Consider the following 22766-nt stretch of genomic DNA (forward strand, 5'->3'; position numbering starts at 1 on the left):
TTTTCTGCGCGTTATGCCATCACCTATTAGGGATGCACCGAAAGGAAAATTCTTGTCCGAAGCCGAAATCGAATAAAATGAAAAACTCACCTGAAGGCCGAATAAACAATTTTTTTTTTTTTTTTCTTAATTTATTTTGCCAATTTTCTTACCATTGCGCAAGTTACATCCAGAATGTTTTTACTATATTTACTTTACATTATTTAACAAAGACATTTTTTTACATTATAGCATTCATTATAGGCCTTAAACCTGGTTACTTCTCTGATCAGATAGCTAGCAGACTTATTAAAACTCTTCCATTTACATTCGACAACATAAATGAGCTTTGGCTAAACGGATATTAATCCGATCTTCTATTTCTGCGTAAAATGTAAATAACCTATTTATTACTCTGCCTTAAGAAACTAGCAACGACGTTTATATACAGTAGAACAGTATGTTGAGCAGTGGACGCACACCTGCGTGTACAGTCAAGGAGGATGAAATGAAGAGAAAGAGAGAGCGGCAAGATTGGCAAAAGATGACAGAGGAAAAAGCGCTCAGCAAAGCAGGCTAACAAAAGCTAATTGTTAATAAACATTTTATTTCCTGTTTAATATAAGCTTGTTTGTCATTGTAGGACTTTACTGGTTCTAGGAAGTTTTATTACGCAGTTGCGCATCTCTCACTGTGTGGTCAAATACATCATTATTCTGTAAAATTTATGTGGCCTTTTTCACTTTTTCATTTGTTCAATAATTTTGATTGCCAAAAATTTGGTGCATCCCTAATCACCTTTATTCTCTTTTATATAAATCAGTATTTTTCTGGTTTAATTCTACATGTTCCAGTTTGGTTGAGCAAACTTTAACTTCGTTCACAACAAGGTACGTTTCATGTTAAGACATCAGTCATGTTTATGAATGGATTAATGCCTTTCCTGCATGCCTGTTTTTGAGTTTGAGACCCGGATCACCGGATTGACAGTGTTCGGAAAGTTTCTTCAGTGCAGCCACAAACATGGTTACAATTTCTCCATCTTACTGATTTCTCTTGTAAAATCTGAATCTTTCCACTATTACTAACAGTTTAGGTAAAAAAATTGCGCTTGGCACCACCACAATGTGCATACGTTTTCTTACCTGGTTTTACGGGTTGTACTATACTGCGTAGCGAAAGTCTTTGCACCGATCACACTGAAGTGGGCACAATCTTCTCACCCTCAATGAAGTTTGCTCACAGAAAATAATCAAATTCCTGGGTATATTCACTCCATTGTTCAAAATTTTCGTCAAAATGTAGGATATTTCCTATAACGCCAGCCATATGGACTTTCCATGTCTAATCACAGACAGCTGTTTCCAGCACTTTCATACTTTTCTGTACGGCAAGTCACACACGCCGAAGTTTGTTCAAACATCCTCGTTGCCACTTTGTCATGTCTTTCCCTTTTTGTGTTAGACAGAGGACTTTAAAGAATAACCAAGGATATGAAGTGGGCACAATCTTCTCACCATCAATGGAGTTTGCTTGCAGGAAATATTCCAATCCCTGAGTATAATAGCTCCATTGATCAACATTGTCTTCAAAATGTCCGATATTTCCTGTAATGCCAGCCATATGGACTTTCCGTCTCTAATCACAGACAGCTGTTTCCAGCACTTCAATACTTTACTGTTCGGCAATTCACACACGCAGAAGTTCTTTCAAACATCTTCGTTGCCACTTTGTCATGTCTTTTGCGTTAGACAGAGGACTTTATAGAATAACAAGGGATAACAATTCAGGAACAAAAGAATGTATTTTAATGCTCGCATTGCACTTGTACACTCATTGCAAAATACACTTCCTCCTGCTACATCCTCAATACACGACTCCACCCACTACTGATGAATTAAAGTAACAATTGCTATTGTATTCATACATAACACACACTAATAGTAAAGTCTGTGAAAATGACACAACTGAGAGCATAAATATGATGTAGAGACAAACGCCATGCATCAACCAAGGTGCATCCCATAACACTGAACACCAGCTTATCCCTCACTCTTTAGCCAAAATGACTATAAGAAATATTATTTCAAGTATTTACACATTATTTGTGTATATATTTCTTGTGCATAATTTCTGTTTTTCATTTTTTTCCCATTCTGTCTTCCTGCAGGTGGCTTTTATTGGCGCACATGCCGATACAAACAACTTTGGGGGTGAGTTTTGTGTTTAAATGTGTATTGCTTTTGGTTTATGATGGAAATCTAAGTTTGACCACAGCTATGTGTTAATTTCATGCTGAGTTTAAGATATTTTTTGACAAACACTCATTTTTAGACTTGATGTTATGGCTGTTGATGATCCAATGGGGCAACGGTGGCATAAGGGCTCCAAAAACTATTTACAAGGTTACAGATTCAGGTGAACAGTGGTGTTATTGACAGATTTAATTGACAGATTTTGGTTATGACATTGACTGTTGTCCGTTAGCTATGATGTACATACTGTAGTCTGTCTCTTCCTCACATTAAGTTTCTTGTCAGGCCTCATCTCTCTGGCTGTGGTTGTTTGATAGAAACCACAGACACAGATGGATACAGAAGATTTCTTATGAGGGCAGATGCATGCAGATTGCCATCGTTCCCTCACTAGCACCGAAGAGAGGAAGAAGATGAGGAGGGTTAGATAGACCGATAGCAGGGTACAGTCTCTGAAAAGATAAGAGAGCATCGTCTGCATCGTTGCCCCTCCTTGCTTCTATTCAAAAAGTCAGGAATGCAGACATCTTACTAATGTAAACAATTCAACTATAAGGCTTAAAAAATGAGATTTGGGGACAGAGGAGAAGTGAGGTAATGTACAAGTGAAAGTAAGGGAGCGTTTGCGTGTTCGCCTGTGGTTGTCTGGTTCAACGGGTCAGGGGGACGTTGTAAACCTCAACGTAAATTACCGGGTGTCACAAAGCAGGTGCTTCCTCACGCACACATAAAAGAACGAAAAAATGTGCATTTCTGCACTTCCTCGACACTTTACATTCCCTTTAGTTCTTCCTTTCAGGTATCCGAGACTCACCGGTGCGTGCACACGTACACACGCTCGGGGTCAAAAATGAATAAGCGGCAATGCCAGAATCTGTTGCGCCGTCTCTGATTGGCTGTCTGGGATACATCCTGTTAAATGAGTGAAGCGGGTGCACAGGTGAGGGAAGTGCAGATGGATGGGGGAAAGAGTGAGAAAACTATTTTAACACCTTCATGGTGTCCCATTAAAATGCCTGTGCATCAATAACATTGCATAACTTTACTGAAGAACAGACATGCAAAAATACGGCCTGGTTGTGTTTTTTCGTTGTTAAATTCAGAAGGCATAAAGTTCCTGTATAGCTCATTTGATAAAGCATGTGCTGGCAATGCAAAGGTGATGGGTTTGATTTCCTGGGAACGCACATACTGATAAATAGATTACAATGTATAGCTTGAATGCATTGGATAGAAATGCGCAACTGTAATGTTAATTTCCAGGCTTTAAAATGTTCTGCAGCCATGGTACGACAGCAAAGTCCTTTATTATTACGCCAGTTTGAGAGTATAGTTCATAGCCATATCGCCCTTGAAAATCGCAACGTTTAATTTTCCATCGGTCTTAGTACACGATGTAACTACAGAAGAGTCAAGTTTTAAATAGGAAAAATATCGAAACTCTTTGGTTATTTTTTAGCGTGATGCTAATGGTCTAATCAGATTCAATGGATTATGCTAAGCTATGCTAAAAGTGATACCGCCAGACCCGGAGATCAGCTGAATGGATTCCAAAACGGTAAAAATCAAATGTTTAACTCTACGGGAGCTGGAAAATGAAAAACTTTCAAAAAAAAGTGGAGAGTCCCTTTAAAGGACAGAGCGGTAGGAGAAGAAAAAAAAGTCGGCAGCCAACATTTAAAAAAATGTTGAGTGTCAGTCCAGCTTTGGGTCAAAAATGGACGAACCCAATCGATTAAGTTAAATGAACCCTATTTGACCCAACATTGGGTTAAAAGAGCCTAGCATTTTGGGTTGAAACAATGCAGCAAAGGTTAAATTTCAACCCGACGGGCTGGGTTTGTCCCTTTTCAACCCAACGCTGGGAACACGAGATGCAGAATGACCCCATAGACCCTTTAAGGCAGTAAAAGTAAACTCAAAATCCAGCAGAAATTAGCCAACACTAAATGTAATCGAATCTCATATAACTCAGGATTTTGATTGCCAAAAGATAACTTCCTATGCAGGTAACATGTGGGACTGAGAACGTGAGAGAATGAGGGATGTCTCTCAGTCATGCAGCGACCCTCGTACCATGCACCCTAATCTCAAGCATCAGATCGACTTGGAGTGAAGCGTGCCGTTTTATGCACGTCAAAAAGTCAGCATGCACCGTCTTAACTCTTCAGAGCTGATGTCATCACCCAGCACTCAAAACCATTAACTTTCCTGTAGGCCGCAGCGCTTTCGAAACAGCTGTCATGAGTACTGACAGCGTTAAAGAAACACTTATATACGATTACACAACACCGGCATAAAGGATATAGGTATGCAGGCTGCAGGCTAATGGTTTTAGTTGTGCATGTACAATTGCATGATTGAGTAGTGCATCCAGCAGACATTAAAAATGTTTATCACTTTATAACTGCATAATAACCAATATTGTAATTTGATATAGAAAGACTATTATTATAGTTTACTGATGTATTACAGGCATTGGTTGTTGTGGGGAATTATATTGGCACTTATTGACCATGTTTGATGCAAAACGTGATACAGTTCTGCTCATCACAATTCATGCTTATTGAGCTGAAGTGTTCTTAATGTTAACCTTTTTTTTCATTATTGTCGTGTATAGATGAATGTAATGTAAAACTAATGGCAGACTCTTGACTAAATATAGTCCCTCCCCAAAGAACTTAACATGGGTGCCCAGTTGGGTGCCCAGGGCAGCAAGGACACCTAAAGAGGAACCGCCACCATATGTCTGCCGCTCCCTCCCCTCCTTTCCTCCTATAAGCTTAGGACCCCAAAACTCACCCCTAAACTCTATACATTCTGCATGCACAAAGAATCTGAATCTGGTCTTGTTTGATATCTTTTGAAATGTCTCGTATTGTCTGCCTTTTGGCATGGTCTGACGAACCACTTAATTTTAACTACGGGTTAAGCTTTGACACATTGAGTGCCTTTAATTATTTGGTCTGACGAACCAGTTAACTTTACACACCAGGGTTAAATATTGGTGAATTCACTGTCATTAACTATGAGGTCTGACGAACCTCTTAACTCTTAAAGGGACACTCAACTTTTTTTGAAAATATGCTAATTTTTAGAGCCCGGCCGATATGCATTTTTTGGGGCCGATGCCGATACAGATATTAGGGAGTAAAAAGACCGATAACGATATATCGGCCGATATTCTTTATGTGCATATTATAGTACAGTACACATATACTACAGTATATTATACTACAGTACTGTACATAGAATACACTATTAACAGAATATACTATATATAAATACTTTTTTTGTAATGATCACTCACAAATGTGGTGATCAAACACTTAAAATTACGTGACAAAGATATGTAATATAGGCAGGTGTGTTTTACAAGTTAACAATAAACTTTATTATCCAAAATGATTCTGATATAAGTGCACAAAACAGTAAACTTGACTTATTATAAATAACTTTAAAACACAAACAAAACAAAATACATATAACTTAAATGATTGTCAGTTTTGATGAGAATAATGTTATATTTGGCTTATTTTAAAAAATGGAAACTTATAAAGTCATTGTTTATTAGCTTTAGAGTAAGTTATGTACTTCACAAATTAGTTAGAAACTTACTGTTAAGACAACAATGCTTGACTTGCTGACAACATAATGATGTAGGCTTATGTTTAATGTACTGCACAACGTTTTTATGACGCGATCCCACAGTGTTCTGCCGGGACTTTAAACTTTTATAAAACTAAAGCGTCTTCTCTCCGCCTCTTTAATTTAGCGAGGGTTTAAAGTTGCGCGAGCTTATTTAATCAATTGCTTTGAAATGAGCATGTTCAGTAACAGCACAAGCAGCTGTACTCCCACAGACTGCGCGTCAGTTAAAGCGCATCCTTTCTCCGCCTCGCGTCATTTCTTCCGCTTGCGTTTTAAACAACTCGCAAGTGGACAAAAGAGACGGATTAAAAACACCAAATGTAAACCAGAATGTGTCTTTCTCGCCCACTTAAAATCCAATCGACCAAAGTGCAAATACCAGGTGTAAAATGTTGTGAAGAAACCGCGTGACTGCCACCACCTTAACTGAGGGACTGACTGAAGTGAAGGGGGGTTGGCTGGTGTCACTACAGTGAGTGACCTGGGTCGCCATTAGCAACCAATAGGGCGCGCTCTGCAGGACAAACAGATACTTACATCTTTCAAAAGCATTTAATGTTTTCTGTAAGGAACGTTCATATCTGCGGCTTATACGCCGATACAGATATATCTGCGACATGCTCATATCGGCCGATAAAATCGGCAAAACGATAAGTCGGTCGGGCTCTACTAATTTTCCAGCTCTCCTATAGTTAAACATTAGATTTTTACCGTTTTGGAATCCATTCAGCCATTCTCAGGGTCTGGCGGTACCACTTTTAGCATAGCCTAGCATAATCCATTGAATCTGATTAGACCATTAGCATCGCGCAAAAAAAATAACCAAAGAGTATCGATATTTTTACTATTTAAAACTTGACTCTTCCTCTTGACTTTGCTGCTGTAACATGGCTGCAGGAGGCACAGTGATATTATGCAGTCCACAAAAATAGTCCCCTGCCATTGAAAGTTACTATGGGGACTAATTTCATTTTAGTACACGTGTAACTACAGAAGAGTCAAGTTTTAAATAGGAAAAATACTGAAATTCTTTGGTTATTTTTGAGCGTGATGCTAATGGTCTAATCAAATTCAATGGATTGTGCTAAGCTATGCTAAAAGTTGTACCGCCAGACCCGGAGATCAGCTGAATGGATTCCAAAACGATAAAAATCAAATGTTAAACTCTAGGGGAACTGGAAAATGAGCATATTTTCAAAAAAAGTGGAGTGTCCCTTAGTTGCATGGTCGAGTTTGTGATTGAGAACCTGCAGCGGCCAATGCAAGGATTCTAAGCGACAATTGAGAACCAATTGAACGAGTCAATATAATAATAAGTTAAAATAGAATGATCAAACATTTATCCAAATTATATTCACAATTATCTATTTGATTCGTATAACAAGTAACGAGATGTTATTTTTGGAGTCAGATAAAATTACCTAAAATACGTAACGCTAAAATGCATCAGTAATCAAGGACTTTTCGCCATGCCGATTGGTTTCCTCCAGTGGGCCAACAGGTGTTTTTTCTTTACACTTATTTGAATTTGTGGCATGCGTATTTTATAATCTGCACATGAAGCTTTATGCCAATAAACGTTGTTAGCATACAGCCTATGTTTGTTTACGGTGTTTTGGTCTTTAATCCTTTACATGACTGTACTCGGGATAAAGTTTAACATGCTGCGTGACCGCTTAAGTGTGCCAATTTCCTTAAATTAATTTAGAGGAGGATGTTTTTAATGTGACTCAACAGAGGCAGTGCAGACGCTGCACACGTGTTCGTGATAAATGTACATTTGTGAAAGAATGGCGTCTGATTGCGAGTACAGTTTATCTCTCTCTCTCCTTCTCTCTTTTTGTGGCCAAGTACAGTACCTGCAAAAGACATAACATGTTTGATCTAAACTTCCTCAGGCTGTTGTACATACAGTCCTCACATATTTCACCACAACCCTCCTATCTTTTTGTCTTTGTCTCTCTTTCTCGCTTGCCCTCCATGTCTCTTTTTCATTATCTGTGTGTTTACATTCCTCCTGTTGTACTTGCTCACGTGTACGTCTGTGGATCTCCTGTGCCCTCGATATCAAATATCAAGTCTGTTTGGCACAGACAGTAAAAGAATGGAAATACAATTTACAAAGCCCTTGTTACTGAATACACCTTTTGATCTTTTTGATCCTGTACAAATATTATTCATTGTTAGTTCATGTTAACCTAAAGTAGTTCACTAATTTAAGCAAATGAAACCTTGTAAAGTGTTAACAATAATTGTTTAGCATTAAAATAAATGTTAATACTTTACAATAAGTTTGTATTTGTTTGTTAACATTATTAAAGTGCATTAGCTAACATGAACAAACAATAATAAATAGAGGTTTGGAGCATTTATTAGTCTTTGCAAATGTTATTGCCAATTTGTGTATTAACAAAAATAATTAAAGGTCACCTAATACGGCAATTTTTCAATAGTTTATATTGGTTTAACAATACATTGATATGGAATAAAGGTACCTCATTGAAATGTTGTACTTTTTGGGGTAAAAGAGCTTGTCCCATGAGATTTTTGAGGTTTTACATGAATTAAAAAAGGAGTGTGCAGATTGTTATTCTTACAGGGTAGTTGTGTGTACACACACAGGCAACACACACACAAAAAATCATAATAGGTGACCTTTAAGCCATAATTTCGTGCTTCCAATGTGTCATCTGAGGACAATGTTAAATAGTTACAGGCAAGAAACGTGGGCATGAAAACTTCTTAGTTAAACTTTCATGGTTAAACTATAGACATGAGCCTAAAGAGGAATGGTGGGACGTGAGTGTATGAGGTTGTGTGACTGTGTTTCTGCTCATGTCTGACACTTGTGTTTCTTTTTCAGGGTGACAAGAACGAATTGTGCAGTGGTCGTGACTGCAGTGTCTGTCAGTGCTTTCCCTCTAAAGGAGATAGGGTATGTTGATGAAAGCATTTTGACATGATGACATCATGGTTATATTGTGACATCACAATAGAACGTAATAGTATCCTCACTTTCTACACTTTAGTATAGGGACCGATTCTCATTTTTAACTAGTTTCTTATTAGCTTACATATTGTCTGTTTATTAGTGCTTATAAAGGACATATTTGTGCCTTGTTTTGCATGGCCGTATTGTACATCCCTTAAAGGAAAACACCAACGTTTTTCAATATTTTACTATGTTCTTACCTCAGCTTAGACAAATTAATACATACCTCTTTTTTAAATATGTGCACTTTAAATCTTTGTACAGCGCGTCATGAATGTGTTAGCATTTAGCTTAGCCCCATTCATTCCTTAGGATCCAAACAGGGATGAATTTAGAAGCCACCAAACACTTCCATGTTTTCCCTATTTAAAGATTGTTACATGAGTAGTTACACAAGGAAGTATGGTGTCACAAAATAAAACTTTTGTTTGGAGCCATAGGAATGAATGGGGCTAGGCTAAATGCTAACACATTCAAGAAGCGCTATACAAAGTGCTCGCATTGAAAAAAGATAGGTATGTATTAATTCATCTAAGTTGAGTTAAGAACATAGTAAAATATTGAAAAACTGTGGTGTTTTTCTTTTACCCAATCCAATACCTATCCGCTACAAATCTTATTCCCTTATTAGTTAACTTAGCAGTAAATAGGGAGTTTACTGAGGCAAAAGTCATAGTTAATAATCAATAAGTGTTCATACTAAAGTGTCACAGATATCGCAATTAGATTCTAGTATCTTTTATTTAGTATTTTAGCTGTTTCAAACATGCTTGCGTGCGTGTCTACAGGTTTGACTATACTATGATAATATATGAAAATGAAATGAGTAAAACATGCCAAAACTGACTTGTGTCAGCACATTTTAGTAAAGTGGCCTTGGCTGTACTGTCAGAACAAAAGGTACAAAACGGTACCCTTTTTGTCACTGGGGTGGTACCCTAAAGTACCGTTTCGTACCTTTACAGGTATACATAACATAATGCAAGTACCTTTTGGGGTACATTACTGTTCACTGGTCCAAAATTGTTCCTTAGGGTATAATTTTGTACCCCAAAAAGTACAACATTTCAATGTGTTGTATACCCATAAAGGTACAAAAAGGTACGGTTTGTATTTTTTTTCTGACAGTGTAAAGTGATCCTAAGGTAGGTATGAGATTATAAATATCAATATCATCCTGATATCAAAACAATAGAGAGGTCCACGACGATATAAGGCATTAATTTTGTGTGTGTGTGTGTGTGTGTGTGGTGTTTGTCTCCCCCTGTTACAGGAGCTTTTAATCTCATTAACTAAGCGTGTTGCTATCCCTGTTTACTGCATTTTTGAACAACATTTAGTACATATCGTCTCTCACAGACACACACTGGCACACTGACCCAGTTTCATGCCCGTGGCACAGGCCTGTTCATGTTTGTACCCACGCAGCTTCATCCAGGGGTGGGCACAATCCAGTTCTTAGCGTGTTGTTTCAAAAAACAGCTCTTTCAACGGGAGAAAGGTTAAATGTGTTAATGGGTAGCTATTTCAGAGGCACGCAAACTTCACTTATATTAAGTACACAGGGTGTGTGCCTGTGTGTATCAGGTGTGCAGTATTTCAGCAATGTTTCAGCAATATTATTATACTGTCAGTTTTAAGCTTTGTCACTCAGTCAGCCCCTCCCCTTGTGTGCAAAAAAAATATGGGATCAAAAACTACAAACAATAAAAAATCAGAACAATTACGATAAAAAAAACTTGTAATGATGATTATCTGCTGCAGTAAAGCAAATATAAGTCTTTGACTAGTTTAAATATTTTATGCCCAATAAAAATGTAATTTAATGTAGTCTATAATTATGTGTTTGCTATGTTATTTTCAGTATTTTTATATCATTAGCTGTTAGGTAAAATGTTAGCTGAGGCTGAAAACAGATGTTCAACCAAAATTTGACGCAGTCTGTGAAAACGCAGCTAAAGTCATGTACTGTTTTTTTTCATAAAATCATCCTATATAACCTTAAATATAATCTTTAATATTGACTAATATTGAGTAAAGTCATACTAATATTAAGTAAAGTTAAAATATGAGATTTAAGCCTGATTTTCACAACAAGCAGGGTCTCAAATGAGGAATTTGCCAATTAAAAGCACTTAAAGTATGCATGCTTTACTAAAATTGGGAAACAGTGTAGCAAAAATATACATCAATAGGGCCTGAGGTTAATGTAGATGTGTAAGAGAATGAATGATTAAAGAAAATGAATGTGTAAAAGAGATAAAAAGAAAAATAATTATAGAGCTATGTCAAGAATGTGTAGATTTGTGTGTCTGTGTGGCAGAGAGAGTGAACGTGGGTCTGTTCGCAAGATCAGTCAGTCAAAATAATAATAGTCTTTAACAGAAGACCAACACGTTTATGGCGGTCTCATAAAGACCAGCAACCCAATTACAGTTATGAGTGCAGTTACAAGGGTGTGCACACCTGCTTAGGGATTATTCTGGAGTATACACACACATATACATGTGAATGCTTTGAATTGTAGAGTCAAGCACACATACGATTTTGGAAATATCTGTCATAACATAAATGTTTGTTGAACGGGCAAATCATTAAAGGGCTGTTCACGTTATAACATTAACTATAACAATTAGTATATTAGCAGTAGGGGTGCACCGATAAATCGGACGATGATGCTTGTTATGCTACATCCAAAAAAACAGATTTAATTTACTCGCGAGTTTTAGTACTATAAATATGCTGTTCTTGTTGCATTTACGAAAGCTATTACCACTGCAAATTTTTCAAAACACTGTGTTTCGCGTATCTCTAAACAGTGAATCTAGTTTGTGTAATCTAATATCTTTTGGTGTAATAGACAGTGTAGTAGAATAAAAACATTATGAAATCAACTTCACTGCAACAGCGTGGACACCTGAAGTAATTTTATGTAATGGACCTCAGCAATGAGCTTCTCCACAGTGCCATTTCAATTTCATTCATTGGTTTATCAGTTGGAAAAAAAACACCCAGCATAATATGAATGTGAACCGCTCTTAAAGCAGCAATCTGTTAGCTGCGTTGGTTAAAAATAAACAAAGTCTTTAAGTTGTTCAACAAGTACATTTACTCACGCAAAAAAAATCAGTTCTTGGGCCGAGACTCGTTCGTTTCTTTTCAAACTCCCGACGGTACTAGATGGCGCTGATGCTGTCTGTAGCTGGCTGCAACCCCCCAGGGTTAGTGACAGAAGAAGAGATACCCCACGGAACCCAACTGCTGCGTCCAAAACCGCCTACCTCCATACTATATAGTAGGCGAAGTAGTGGTTTTTGCCTACTATATAGTATGGTAGTAGGAGGTATCGGACACAGCGAACAAGAGAAGTCTGATAATGAGAATCTAAGCTGAGACTAGGGGCCACAATTACTTACAGCTTGTGCCAGTGCAAACCATTATTTTGGCGTTAATCAGTCCCTCCAGAAAAACGTGATTATGCGATCTCATGATTCAACGCATAATCAGCCAAAGTACCCATATTAATGCGGGGGGCGCATTTTTTTATATGCCGCACTTTCACAGCATAAACTGCAGATTTCCATGCGCAAAATATGCGAGGCTTGCATGATTTCATAATCCCCGCATTTTTGTAGCAAAAATCACATTTATCTTGTTGAAAGCAGAAAGTTGAAAAATGTTGCTTTTACTTCACACAAGCACAGCCATGTTCTCTGTTGCCATGGGAAAGTTATGAAGTGACGTGATTATGTGACGTGAACATCATTGAAAATCTGCAAATGCTGCAAACAGTTTTTCCGCAGTTTCATTCCGAAAAATTGCATAAATATCCCGCATATTCCATCGAATATTTTAAGAAAATGTGCTGCAAGATCAAGCATTTTTGCTCGCCACAATACCAAAAATACTACAATTTTATATAAATTATTATTTTATAAATATTATTTAAACGATTCACGTAATGCGATTTACGTATGTTTGCGCGTGTGATATTACTGGTATTTGAGCAAATATTTAATGCCAAAAAAAGATGTCATTTGGAGCTTGAAATGGCTGCAATTGCTGCTGATAAGAGAGACATAAGAGAACGTTGTATAAGGCAGAGGATTTTTTTTAACATGTAACAGTTTATTTGGAATGTCTGAGGAGCATATTATTCAACAATATTGTTTGCCAAGCAATGATTTTTTATTTGCTGGAGGAAATAACCCTTCTTTTTTTGTTGTACTATGGCTTCGTTCGTTGGGATTTCACCCCGAAGTTTCAGCTAAGATGTGGGTGGTGCTGAACTCAAGCTCATCAGGCGTTAAATCACCCGCACCTCATCAGCTCTGCTTATTTGTGACACTGACTTTTTTGGAAATCAGCTATTGCGCCTGTGTTATTTAATTTGCGCATTTTTAGTAAATAACTCGTAATATTACCACTCCCATCTGCGCTATTTTGAAATTGCGCTGTCATGCTAATTTGCCCAATTTAAGTTTAAGTTTAAGTCTAATTTAGTACTCACTCATATATTTTAAATCTTGAAAGAAATTATTTGTTTGTGCATGTGTCTGTGAACATTTAGTGTGGTGAATGTAAACTCAGCTGACATATCACGACGGAAGCCTAGTGGATTAACCTACTAAATCTTAAAGACTGGTCTATAAATACGGCTTTACTGTGGTACAATAGTTTTCTTGTTGAAAGTCTAGAAGGCCCAACAAGTCATGATGCCAAACATGAATCAGAACAAGCTCAATAAAATCCTCTATAATGCAGGAAATCTACTTCTACTTAATGCAAAATGTCCTTGGGGTGGACCTTCAGCTATGTCTGCCTCACAGAATCTAACCAATATTGTCCATTTCCAGTAGGCTGCCCCTACCAACGGCTTTGGGCCTCCCCACAAATCTCTAGAATGCAGGATACAACATCAAATTAATTCCAGTTCTCTGATATCTGAACCACCAACTTGTGTGGCTGCGTGCGCGGCATCATTTTGATCACCCCTGACAAAATCTCACTCCAAGTTTTTTGAAAAGTTGGCAGGTATGTCTATGTTTAACAAAACAAGTGTCTATGACATTTGCGCGTTTTTGTCCAACAAGAAAATCTTCACAGAAAAACACAACTTTTATGAATTTTGAAGTCTTTATTTGTTTTATTTCTAGTAAACGCATTTAGACTTCAAAGTTCATTGTGTGATGGCAGTAGAGAGGAATGGCAGTATGTGATGAGAGGAAGATGTTATTGTTGTCGCCTTAATCATTCTTTCCTCGTGCTCTGTATTTACATACAAACTTATTAAAAATCCCCGGAATGAAGTGGGATGAAGGCTCATAAAGTGTTGTCTTCATAATAAAACCTCACACATAAAGCAGTAAATAGACAGCGATTTACAAATAATACACATACGCTGGTTGATACTGTATGTGATCTCAACACGATCACTCCCATGAGGCGTCCTGTTTTCTGATAAATAAATCAGGTTTTTATCAGACTACAGATATAATTTAAATCTAGTGTGTCTTGCTTGAGGTTTCAGATTGGACACCACGCCAAATCTGTTTACCCTATTTGAATCGGGATTATAAGATCACACGATCTTGTGAATGTACAGTACCATTTGTTCGACAAATAGCCAAGCGCACATTTAACCTCCCTAAACATTTATAAGCTCAACAAACCCTGAACACAGTTCTGCTCCTAAATATTTAGACCACAAGCACCACATCCTCTAGAACCATACACGGTTTTTTTTTTCAGACATTTTATTAGTGATTTATTTGATGAACTTGTACATCTTCTTGCTGTGATCTTTTTGTTACGAAACAGCCTTGTGGTGGTATCATGAAATACCATGGTAGTTACAATTTGTAGTGCATATTACAAAAAAAATCTATGAGAAAACATAGTAATACCATAGTACTTTTGTCTTTATTGTTAAATACATTAATACCAAAAAATGTGAGAACCACTGCATCCTAGGTTGTTGTCTGATGACATCCACATACCTTGAGATGTATGTAATCTCGCTTCTAACCTAGGGCAAGTCATTTAAATAGCTAAATAATTTGTGTCCGTGTTGTGTTATTTGTCTCTGGTTCATGGCTTAAGCGGCACAAGTTCACATGCCTCAGGACGCACGTCTGCTTGTGTTGTGTTTAACCTCTGAAGTGTTCAAACTTGATGCCTGTGTGAGTGTTTGTGAAACACTTTCTCTGGCTTTTGTAATCACAGGTTCTGAGATTAATAACCATTTGCACTTTCGCTAATGAAAGGTATAAGAGTGTCTGCCTGTGTGTTAGTAGCATAAATAATAGTACCGTACATGATTTCACATGTTGAGGACACATTTAGAGTAAATTTCACAATACAATTGGCAAATAATCACAAATATTTATGTCTCCTGAATTGGTCATTTTAAAACTGTTGTGTTTCTGTCTGAGTATGTGCCCTGGGTCTGTGTGTCCCACGAACAGCTGAAGTCGTATGTGGGAGATTATTGGGTTTTGAACAGTGGAATGTGTGCATGAAGGAGCTTATTGGCTCTTGTAAAAGCTGGACTTATCTCTGCCTTTATAGAGGAAAATGCCTCTGTGTTTAAATTATCAATGGAAACATCGCTTTAAAATGTATTTCAGGCATAACAACTCTTTCAGATGATGCATTGCTTTTGCAAGTAAGGCACAATATCCCGTAACTGATCTAGACAAGTGGAGCTGGGGATGGAGGTGGGTGATTGTAAGATCTCTGATAGTGTGCTGCGCTCTAATGCTTACAGCATGCAAACAAGACTATTCAAATGTATGAATGAATTACCTGAAAACCCATTAGGATTCGATTCACAAGCTATAGATTTGATTCTCGGTTCGATTTCCGATTCTCGGACCGATTTTTATACTCTGTTCTCGATTCAACTCAATAAATATAGATTTAATACAAATACTATATTTATAAAAAAGGACAGTGAACATAAGTTTACAAGTGGGTAATTAATAAAAAGCAATTAAGAGCCACAAACCTGAATATTAAACTCTTTTATTTTAGGTACACTTGGGTACATTAAAACAGAACCCATCTCTAATATCAAATGCATACAATTATGTTAAATACAATAATAATAAACACGAATAAGCTGGTGTGTGGTGGGCGTTCTGGCGCAATATGGCTGCCGTCGCATCATCCAGGTGGATGCTGCACATTGGTGGTGGTTGAGGAGATTCCCCCATTCATTCATATGTAAAGCGCTTTGAGTACTGAGAAAAGCGCTATATAAATGTAAGGAATTATTATTATTATTATTATTATTATTAATTACATCATCTTAAAGGAGTGTAACTACTGTAGCATGTAAAAATGCACTAAAAGTAACGTGAGCAAGACAACAAAAACAACAAAAATCACCAGCTAACTTACTTTAAATTTGCAAGAACTATAGACTGATATTAGCCTGACATTGTCATACTCAATTCTAGTCAGAATTTGAGTCTGATACCGCTCCATTGAGCTAAAATTATGAGGCGTGTCTCAACCGAAAAATGCCTCTCCACTCAATTGGATAGACCTATGACCAATCAGAGCAACGGAGTGTGTGACGTATGTTGAAATGTCGTCTTTTGCAGCCTGACCGAACTGCTAGTAATTTCGCTACAATGATACTAACATCATTGTGATTATACTAAGTCTGAGTTAGCGAACGTACATCAACACCTACTATGTTTACAACATTTCATTTATATCACAACATTAAGTATTTACTAAGTCATACAGTAAGACTATCTCTTACCATTTGTACGTTAGGTGAACTTCATCCACGACGATAGCTACCCATTACGTTGGCTTGAAAAATATCGGAGCCTAGCATGTCCCTCCACTTATTCAGCAGTCACGATTCCGGGCTTCCGAAAAGAAGCTGGCAACGACCGCTAATTATATCCATCTCGTCGTGCACGCCGAGTTGCATCCCCGTGATACCCATTTCAGTTGCTTCTTTAACTTTGTCCTCCATAAGTGCGACCAACTTTTGCCGAATCCCATAGGAATGATGGCGAAAACATAAACAAATGCCTTGATCGCGTTTCTCTGTTCCTCTTTTTAAATCAATGCTCTGTCGATATCTTTTAGAACAGACTCAATGTCAGAATCCACACATCTGAATTCTGCAGCGGCAGCCATTTCATTGTAAACAGATTGAACACACGCGCTCTTTGATGACGTGGTTGATACGTTACTGTTGATCATCTGTCCATCATCGTATAAAGCCCGCCCTCACAATTTGATTCGTCGGGCAGTTTTGGGACTCGCATAGTAGCTCCTCAACGGAAAAACGCCAGACCGATCTTCCCGTTTTTCAAAATGTGGTGGGCGGGGCTAAGATCGGCTGGCACCCAGGCTAGACTGATATAATAACAGGCTTAAATAAACCCAAAACATAAGTCTACTTACAGTTCTTAAGGACACGCGTTTTATCAACTGGCTATCCTCCAGACAGTTGACAGACCATTTCGGCCGTGTGGCGTACACGCTCGCGGAGTGAAGCACGTTCGCGTTTTTTCTCCGAGATGTTTTACCAACTGGCAACTAGTTATCCTCCAGACAGATGACGGACCGCATCTCTCATTTGGCCGGGTGGCACATGTGCCCGCTCGCGGTGTGAAGCGCGTCCGCGCAATTCTGTGAGATGCACTTGACGTCCTTTTGTGCAGCAATTTCTTTTCTTTTTTTACAACCTAATTTAGGCGGTAGGGTTTCCCAACTTAGGCGGGCTGCCCGAAATGAAAGTGCTGCAGGAAACCCTGGGTTATTTCATTTTTTAAAAATCGGTTCGTGGCCTTTGAAAACCATCAACCGAAAAATCTATTTTTTTTGCCCAGCCCTAGACTGAAAAAATTATATGTGATCATATTATGTGTCCATTAAGTAAAGAACTTTGATCAACGTCTGTTGTTTTATCCTATGAACTGATTGGTGCACATAGCCGGGGGGTCGGAAGATCTCAGGCAAGCGGCAATGCTTATAAGTTGCAGGGTCGAGCCATGGGTGCCTATTAAATGCGTTGAGTTTCACATGCCAGGTAACTGGTTCCTATATTGGAAAATAATCAAAAAATAACATGGACCAGAAAAAAGGCAGATACTGAAGCTTTTGGCGTATTAACATATGCCAAGAGAAAACCAGCTATCAGCAGGACCACGATAGCCATCACAACATTTATAAAAGATTACGGAGAGGAAAGCTACCCAGTAAGCTTGAAAACGACTGACAAAAAAACGTGTTAATAACCAGCCAGACAAATTTGAATGTAACCACAAAGTAAATAAAATAAGTTATCAAAATATTGAAAAAACAGGCAGGATTCTCTGATCTCAAACGCTGGGGGCGTGTCCTCTGGCAGCGCTGAAACCACACCCACTCGCAGGAAAACTGCCGTCTTTCTCAACTTTTTAAATACCGCTACAGCCTGAATGGATGCTTGCGACTGTGTTAGAGCGCCAGTGCGTCATCGAGTCATGATTTTAGGACCGCTCAGAAAAACCTTATCTCAGAGATGAAGAAAAACTGTTTAACAATCTAAGTCCCCATTTTATTACTACACAGCTCACAAAGTCTTTGTAATGTGTTTTGCAATACATTTCTAACATGTAAATGTGTTAAGAAACAGTTTTAATGCATACCACCACCAATCAGAAGTTTGTCATTTTTTTACGTAATTTGTAAATTCCTGCATTTGCTGTGTTGATTTTTGAATGAGTTTGCATGTGAAAGCTTGTCCATTTGTGTATGTGTGTTATGTGGACAGCTGTATCCAATGGGTCTTTAGTAATTATCACAGTCAGTGCCTTTGTTGAAAGAGACCTTCAACACAGACTGATCTTTCTCTGACACTCTCGAGTCTACAACGTTAACACGCACACACACAACCATGCGTATAATTCTCTCATGTCGCAAAATCAAGCAATCTCTTTGTATCTGTTATTGGTTACAAAATAAATTAATCTTTAATCCCCGTAAACAGGAAGACAAAATCGACTTTATTTCCATATTGTGATGTTTTTCTGGGTCAAATGGAATATCACACAAGGAAAAAGCAGGTGTGGCTTGCGTTTTCCACTGTGAATTGATTTGATATAGAAAAGTTGATGTTTTATTCAGAAATAGAACTTGGGGCAGACTGACAGGTAGAGGGGGCGGAGTTAAGGGATGCTCCCGCCCAGAGCCGCCCGTCACATGATTCATGGTAGACTTCAGTTAGTTCCTCTTAATAGATAGTCAAGAAATGCATTAATTTACAAGATTTAAATATCACACCAATATGTGAAGATAGGTGTGACAGGGGCAGTCTGGGACAAAAAATCAGCCCTGGAATTTTTTTACCAGACAGGCCCCTCATTCGATATCGAACACATTTTCGGTCTTTTTGGTCTCTTGAATGTGTATACCAACCAACCATGACATAAAACAAGGTTAAACTTGAGGCCTTGACTTTTTGACTTTGTTGTTCTGTTTGTCAGATCTGAGGGTGAAGATCTATCACTAACTTTTATTAATCATTATCGAGAATAAATGAATTAACTGAAAGCTACCAGAACAGCCAAAAAGTGTAACCAAAGGTATGGACAGGCTTTGTTAACATGAGAAGGAAACACAGGTCTATTTATGGATACATTGTTTTTGGATATACTGTCCAAAATCAAAGCTAATTTTGTCTAAACAAAAGGGAACAAATGAATTATCTTCAATTAGTTTTTTTTAAATCTTATTAACACAAACATAGCCCTAAATGTCATTTCATAACCACATTTTGAGCAAAAGATTGGAATAATTGCATTTTTGTAAAGATCATCAAAACATACACAAAGTTTAAAATGTTGAAAAATTAGTTTTGCCATAAGTTTTTTATAAATTGGGTAAAAGTTTTGCAGTTTGCGACTATGTTACTTAAGGGCTCTGCTCCCAAGCGGTCAAGCTGACGTCATCAGGGAATGATCGCAAGAGGGCAGAAGAACATTTTTTTTATTTTGATTAAAGTTTATAAAACAATAATGACCCACACTGATCAATTGTATTTAATAAAATGATATAATGAGCACTGCTATATTCCAATAAAGAGAGAGAGAGAGAGAGAGAGAGAGAGAGAGAGAGAGAGAGAGATCCTGGTATTTTAATTAAGTGTTATGAAACTTAAACTATTTCAGAACAGCTGTGGGAAGAACCTGCTAGTAGTGTGAATCTTTCCTCCCACCTAGGGTTATAAAATTGTGTGTGTGTTTAAATTAAAGATTTAACTTCCTATCAATGCTTTGTTTTAGTTTGAAATCTGTTATATAGTCAGTCAGTCAATTGTAAAATTCTGTAATTTCTTCTCACAAACAAATCATAATTTTTATTTATTATGAATGATTATTTTATAAATGTATTTTATTCACTAGGAAGTACACTAGTTTGCCATTCTAAACATTTCTTCTGTGTGCACTTTCCTTACCAATGACACTCATGCACCATAAGAGATTTTCACATGAACATTCACGCTCAAACCTGTCAACGCACTTAACATCACTGACCAATCACGCTCAGTTACCTAGAATTGACTGCAGTCTGTTGCTCTGTCCCAAATGGTGTACTTCATGTGGACTTTCGGTCCCGTGGCCTTACCGTATATACCCGAAAATAAGACGACCCCCCATTTTCCAAACGTATTTTTTTGGGGAAAAAAAGAGAAAAAATCTGGTTTTCAACAGAAAATAATTTAATTTGAAAATAATAGTGATACTTCATTGGAAAGACATTTGAACACCATTCATTAAATATTTGAATTAATTTGTCACCAAATGAAGTGCACTCTGTCAATGAATGAGTTTAGAAATGAATGAATAAGTGACAAAAATGAATAACCTTTCCAAAAAAATGCAATAATTATGTAGGACCATGTATGAATGTAACTGTGAAGATAGATAGAAAATAACCATCTGCTTTAAATCAAACCAATCTAACCTATCGTGTTGGCGCCCTCTATTGTTTCCACATAATTTTGTCTATATCGGGAATATATGACGACCACCCCATTTTTCAGTCTATTTTTAGTACAAAAACCTTGTCTTATATTCAGGTATATATGGTATAATGTGCATGCCCCCTTGTCGATTTCGTAGAGTGTCTCATCTGCCATTTTTACGCTCCGAAGTGTGCTCATCAGCACCCCCTTTGCACCCTTGATGCGATCTTCGGATCTTCATGCACTTTACCAACCCAGAAGTCCTTGCGAAAGAACAGATTTCCGGCGTGACTGTCCCAAAGTACGAGTCTGTCCCAAGAGTCTGTCCCAAAGTACGACTCTGGTGCACCCTCGTGGACTCGCGTCAAGGGTCCCTAAAGTCTGCACTAGATGATGTCATCAAAGTGTGGACTCTGAGGAAATTCACAAGTCTGGAGTGTGCCATTTGGGACAGGGTGTGTGTATCCACCAGGCATCTAGTGACACACAGTGGTGGTGTACATTTGTATGTTCTTGATGTTGTGTCTCCCCCTTGTGTTGATTGTATGAAAATACATTTTCATTGAAGTGGATTAAAATATGAGATGAAAATAAATATAAATCTTTTCTAGGGGCCTCCTGGTTTGTTAGGTCGACCGGGTCCTCAGGGCCCTTCGGGGTTTCCTGGCGTCCAAGGACAGCCTGGTCAGAAGGGTCAGCGGGGAACAATTGGATTTCCAGGGGTTGCTGGCCCTCAAGGAGACAGGGTATATACAATCACAAAAACACACACATACTTTCCTTATATATCTCTACCCAAAATGTATTTATTTTGTTGCAAAAAATATTTTGTTACAGGGCGTTCAAGGAGTTAGAGGCCATACTGGTTTAGATGGTGTACCAGTAAGTCACAATACAGTTTATCACTCTGCATCAGTAAAATGCAGTCTGTATACCAGGATCTCATATTAATCAAATAAACATTTTATACATTTCATCATACTATTCAACGTATATGGGAATACATGCAGTCTGATCTCTTCATGGATTCCAGGGTCATCCCGGGCCTTCTGGTCCTCCTGGGCTTCCAGGAAAGGATGGTTGTAACGGAACTAGAGGAGATCCTGGGCTTGGCGGTTACACGGGACAACGCGGCCTACCGGGACCGATGGTTCGATTCTTTTATATATTTGTATAATCTGAAGAACTTTTCATCACCACAAAGGACCTTTTTTGAAACTTAAAAGCTTCTTCAGATGTTAAAGGTTCTTTATGGCATTGTGAAGCACCATTTTTAAAGGTGTCGTTTGAAGAGCTCCTATGCAAAACCCCATATTCTGCTTAAAAAAACTGTATTTTTTAATAACCTGAGATTTGACCTGAAAGTATTTAATGAACGTATAATATGTGTCGAGATCAATCACCTCATTTTTGACTTGACGTGTCGTTCATGGTACGTTTACACCAACCGCGGTAGAGGCGTGAAGCGCGAGTGATTTCAATGTTAAGTCAATGTGCAGACGCGTTGACGCGCGTCAGGAGGTCCCGCGGCGCGGAAGAGGCGTTCGGCGCGGCGCGGAAGACGCGTTTCCGCCTCTTTCGCGCGTGAAGCTCGGGCGAAAGGCGCGAATTGAGCGTTGTGCGCGGTACGCGCGGTAAGCGCGAATGTTGTTTTTGTGCATCTTGCGGTTCACGCGAATTTGCGGCTGACGCCCGAGTTGAAAAATTTGAACTTTGGCGGAATTTCGCGCCGCGTTAACCAATCAGGAGCCTGCCTGCTGCTGTGGTGGCAGCCCCGCCCGGAGTCACTCATTCAAGCAGTCACTCGGAGCTATATGACACAAGTTGTTATTTCTATAGAGGAGACAGGGATAAAAAGGACCTCGCTTGGAAGAGTGTCAGTAAGGACTTTGGGCAACTTGGTAAGTTG

General features: G+C 38.2%; 2 protein-coding genes across 2 annotated transcripts in view; one reads left to right on the forward strand and one right to left on the reverse strand.

The window, feature by feature from the left end:
* Window positions 1-1796, reverse strand: part of col4a3 (collagen, type IV, alpha 3) — a 59797-nt gene extending 58001 nt beyond the window's left edge. Inside the window, exon 1 of the mRNA XM_065280678.1 lies at window positions 1125-1796. The gene's annotated coding sequence lies outside the window, so the exon portion shown is untranslated. The remainder of the gene's footprint in view (window positions 1-1124) is intronic.
* Window positions 1-22766, forward strand: part of col4a4 (collagen, type IV, alpha 4) — a 58568-nt gene that overhangs the window by 11273 nt on the left and 24529 nt on the right. Inside the window, exons 3-7 of the mRNA XM_065280675.2 lie at window positions 2150-2192; window positions 8749-8820; window positions 21469-21603; window positions 21695-21739; window positions 21891-22007. Coding sequence (XP_065136747.1) covers window positions 2150-2192; window positions 8749-8820; window positions 21469-21603; window positions 21695-21739; window positions 21891-22007 — 412 coding nt within the window. The remainder of the gene's footprint in view (window positions 1-2149; window positions 2193-8748; window positions 8821-21468; window positions 21604-21694; window positions 21740-21890; window positions 22008-22766) is intronic.

Source organism: Paramisgurnus dabryanus, chromosome 8 (assembly GCF_030506205.2).
Source record: "Paramisgurnus dabryanus chromosome 8, PD_genome_1.1, whole genome shotgun sequence".
Lineage (NCBI taxonomy): Eukaryota > Metazoa > Chordata > Actinopteri > Cypriniformes > Cobitidae > Paramisgurnus > Paramisgurnus dabryanus.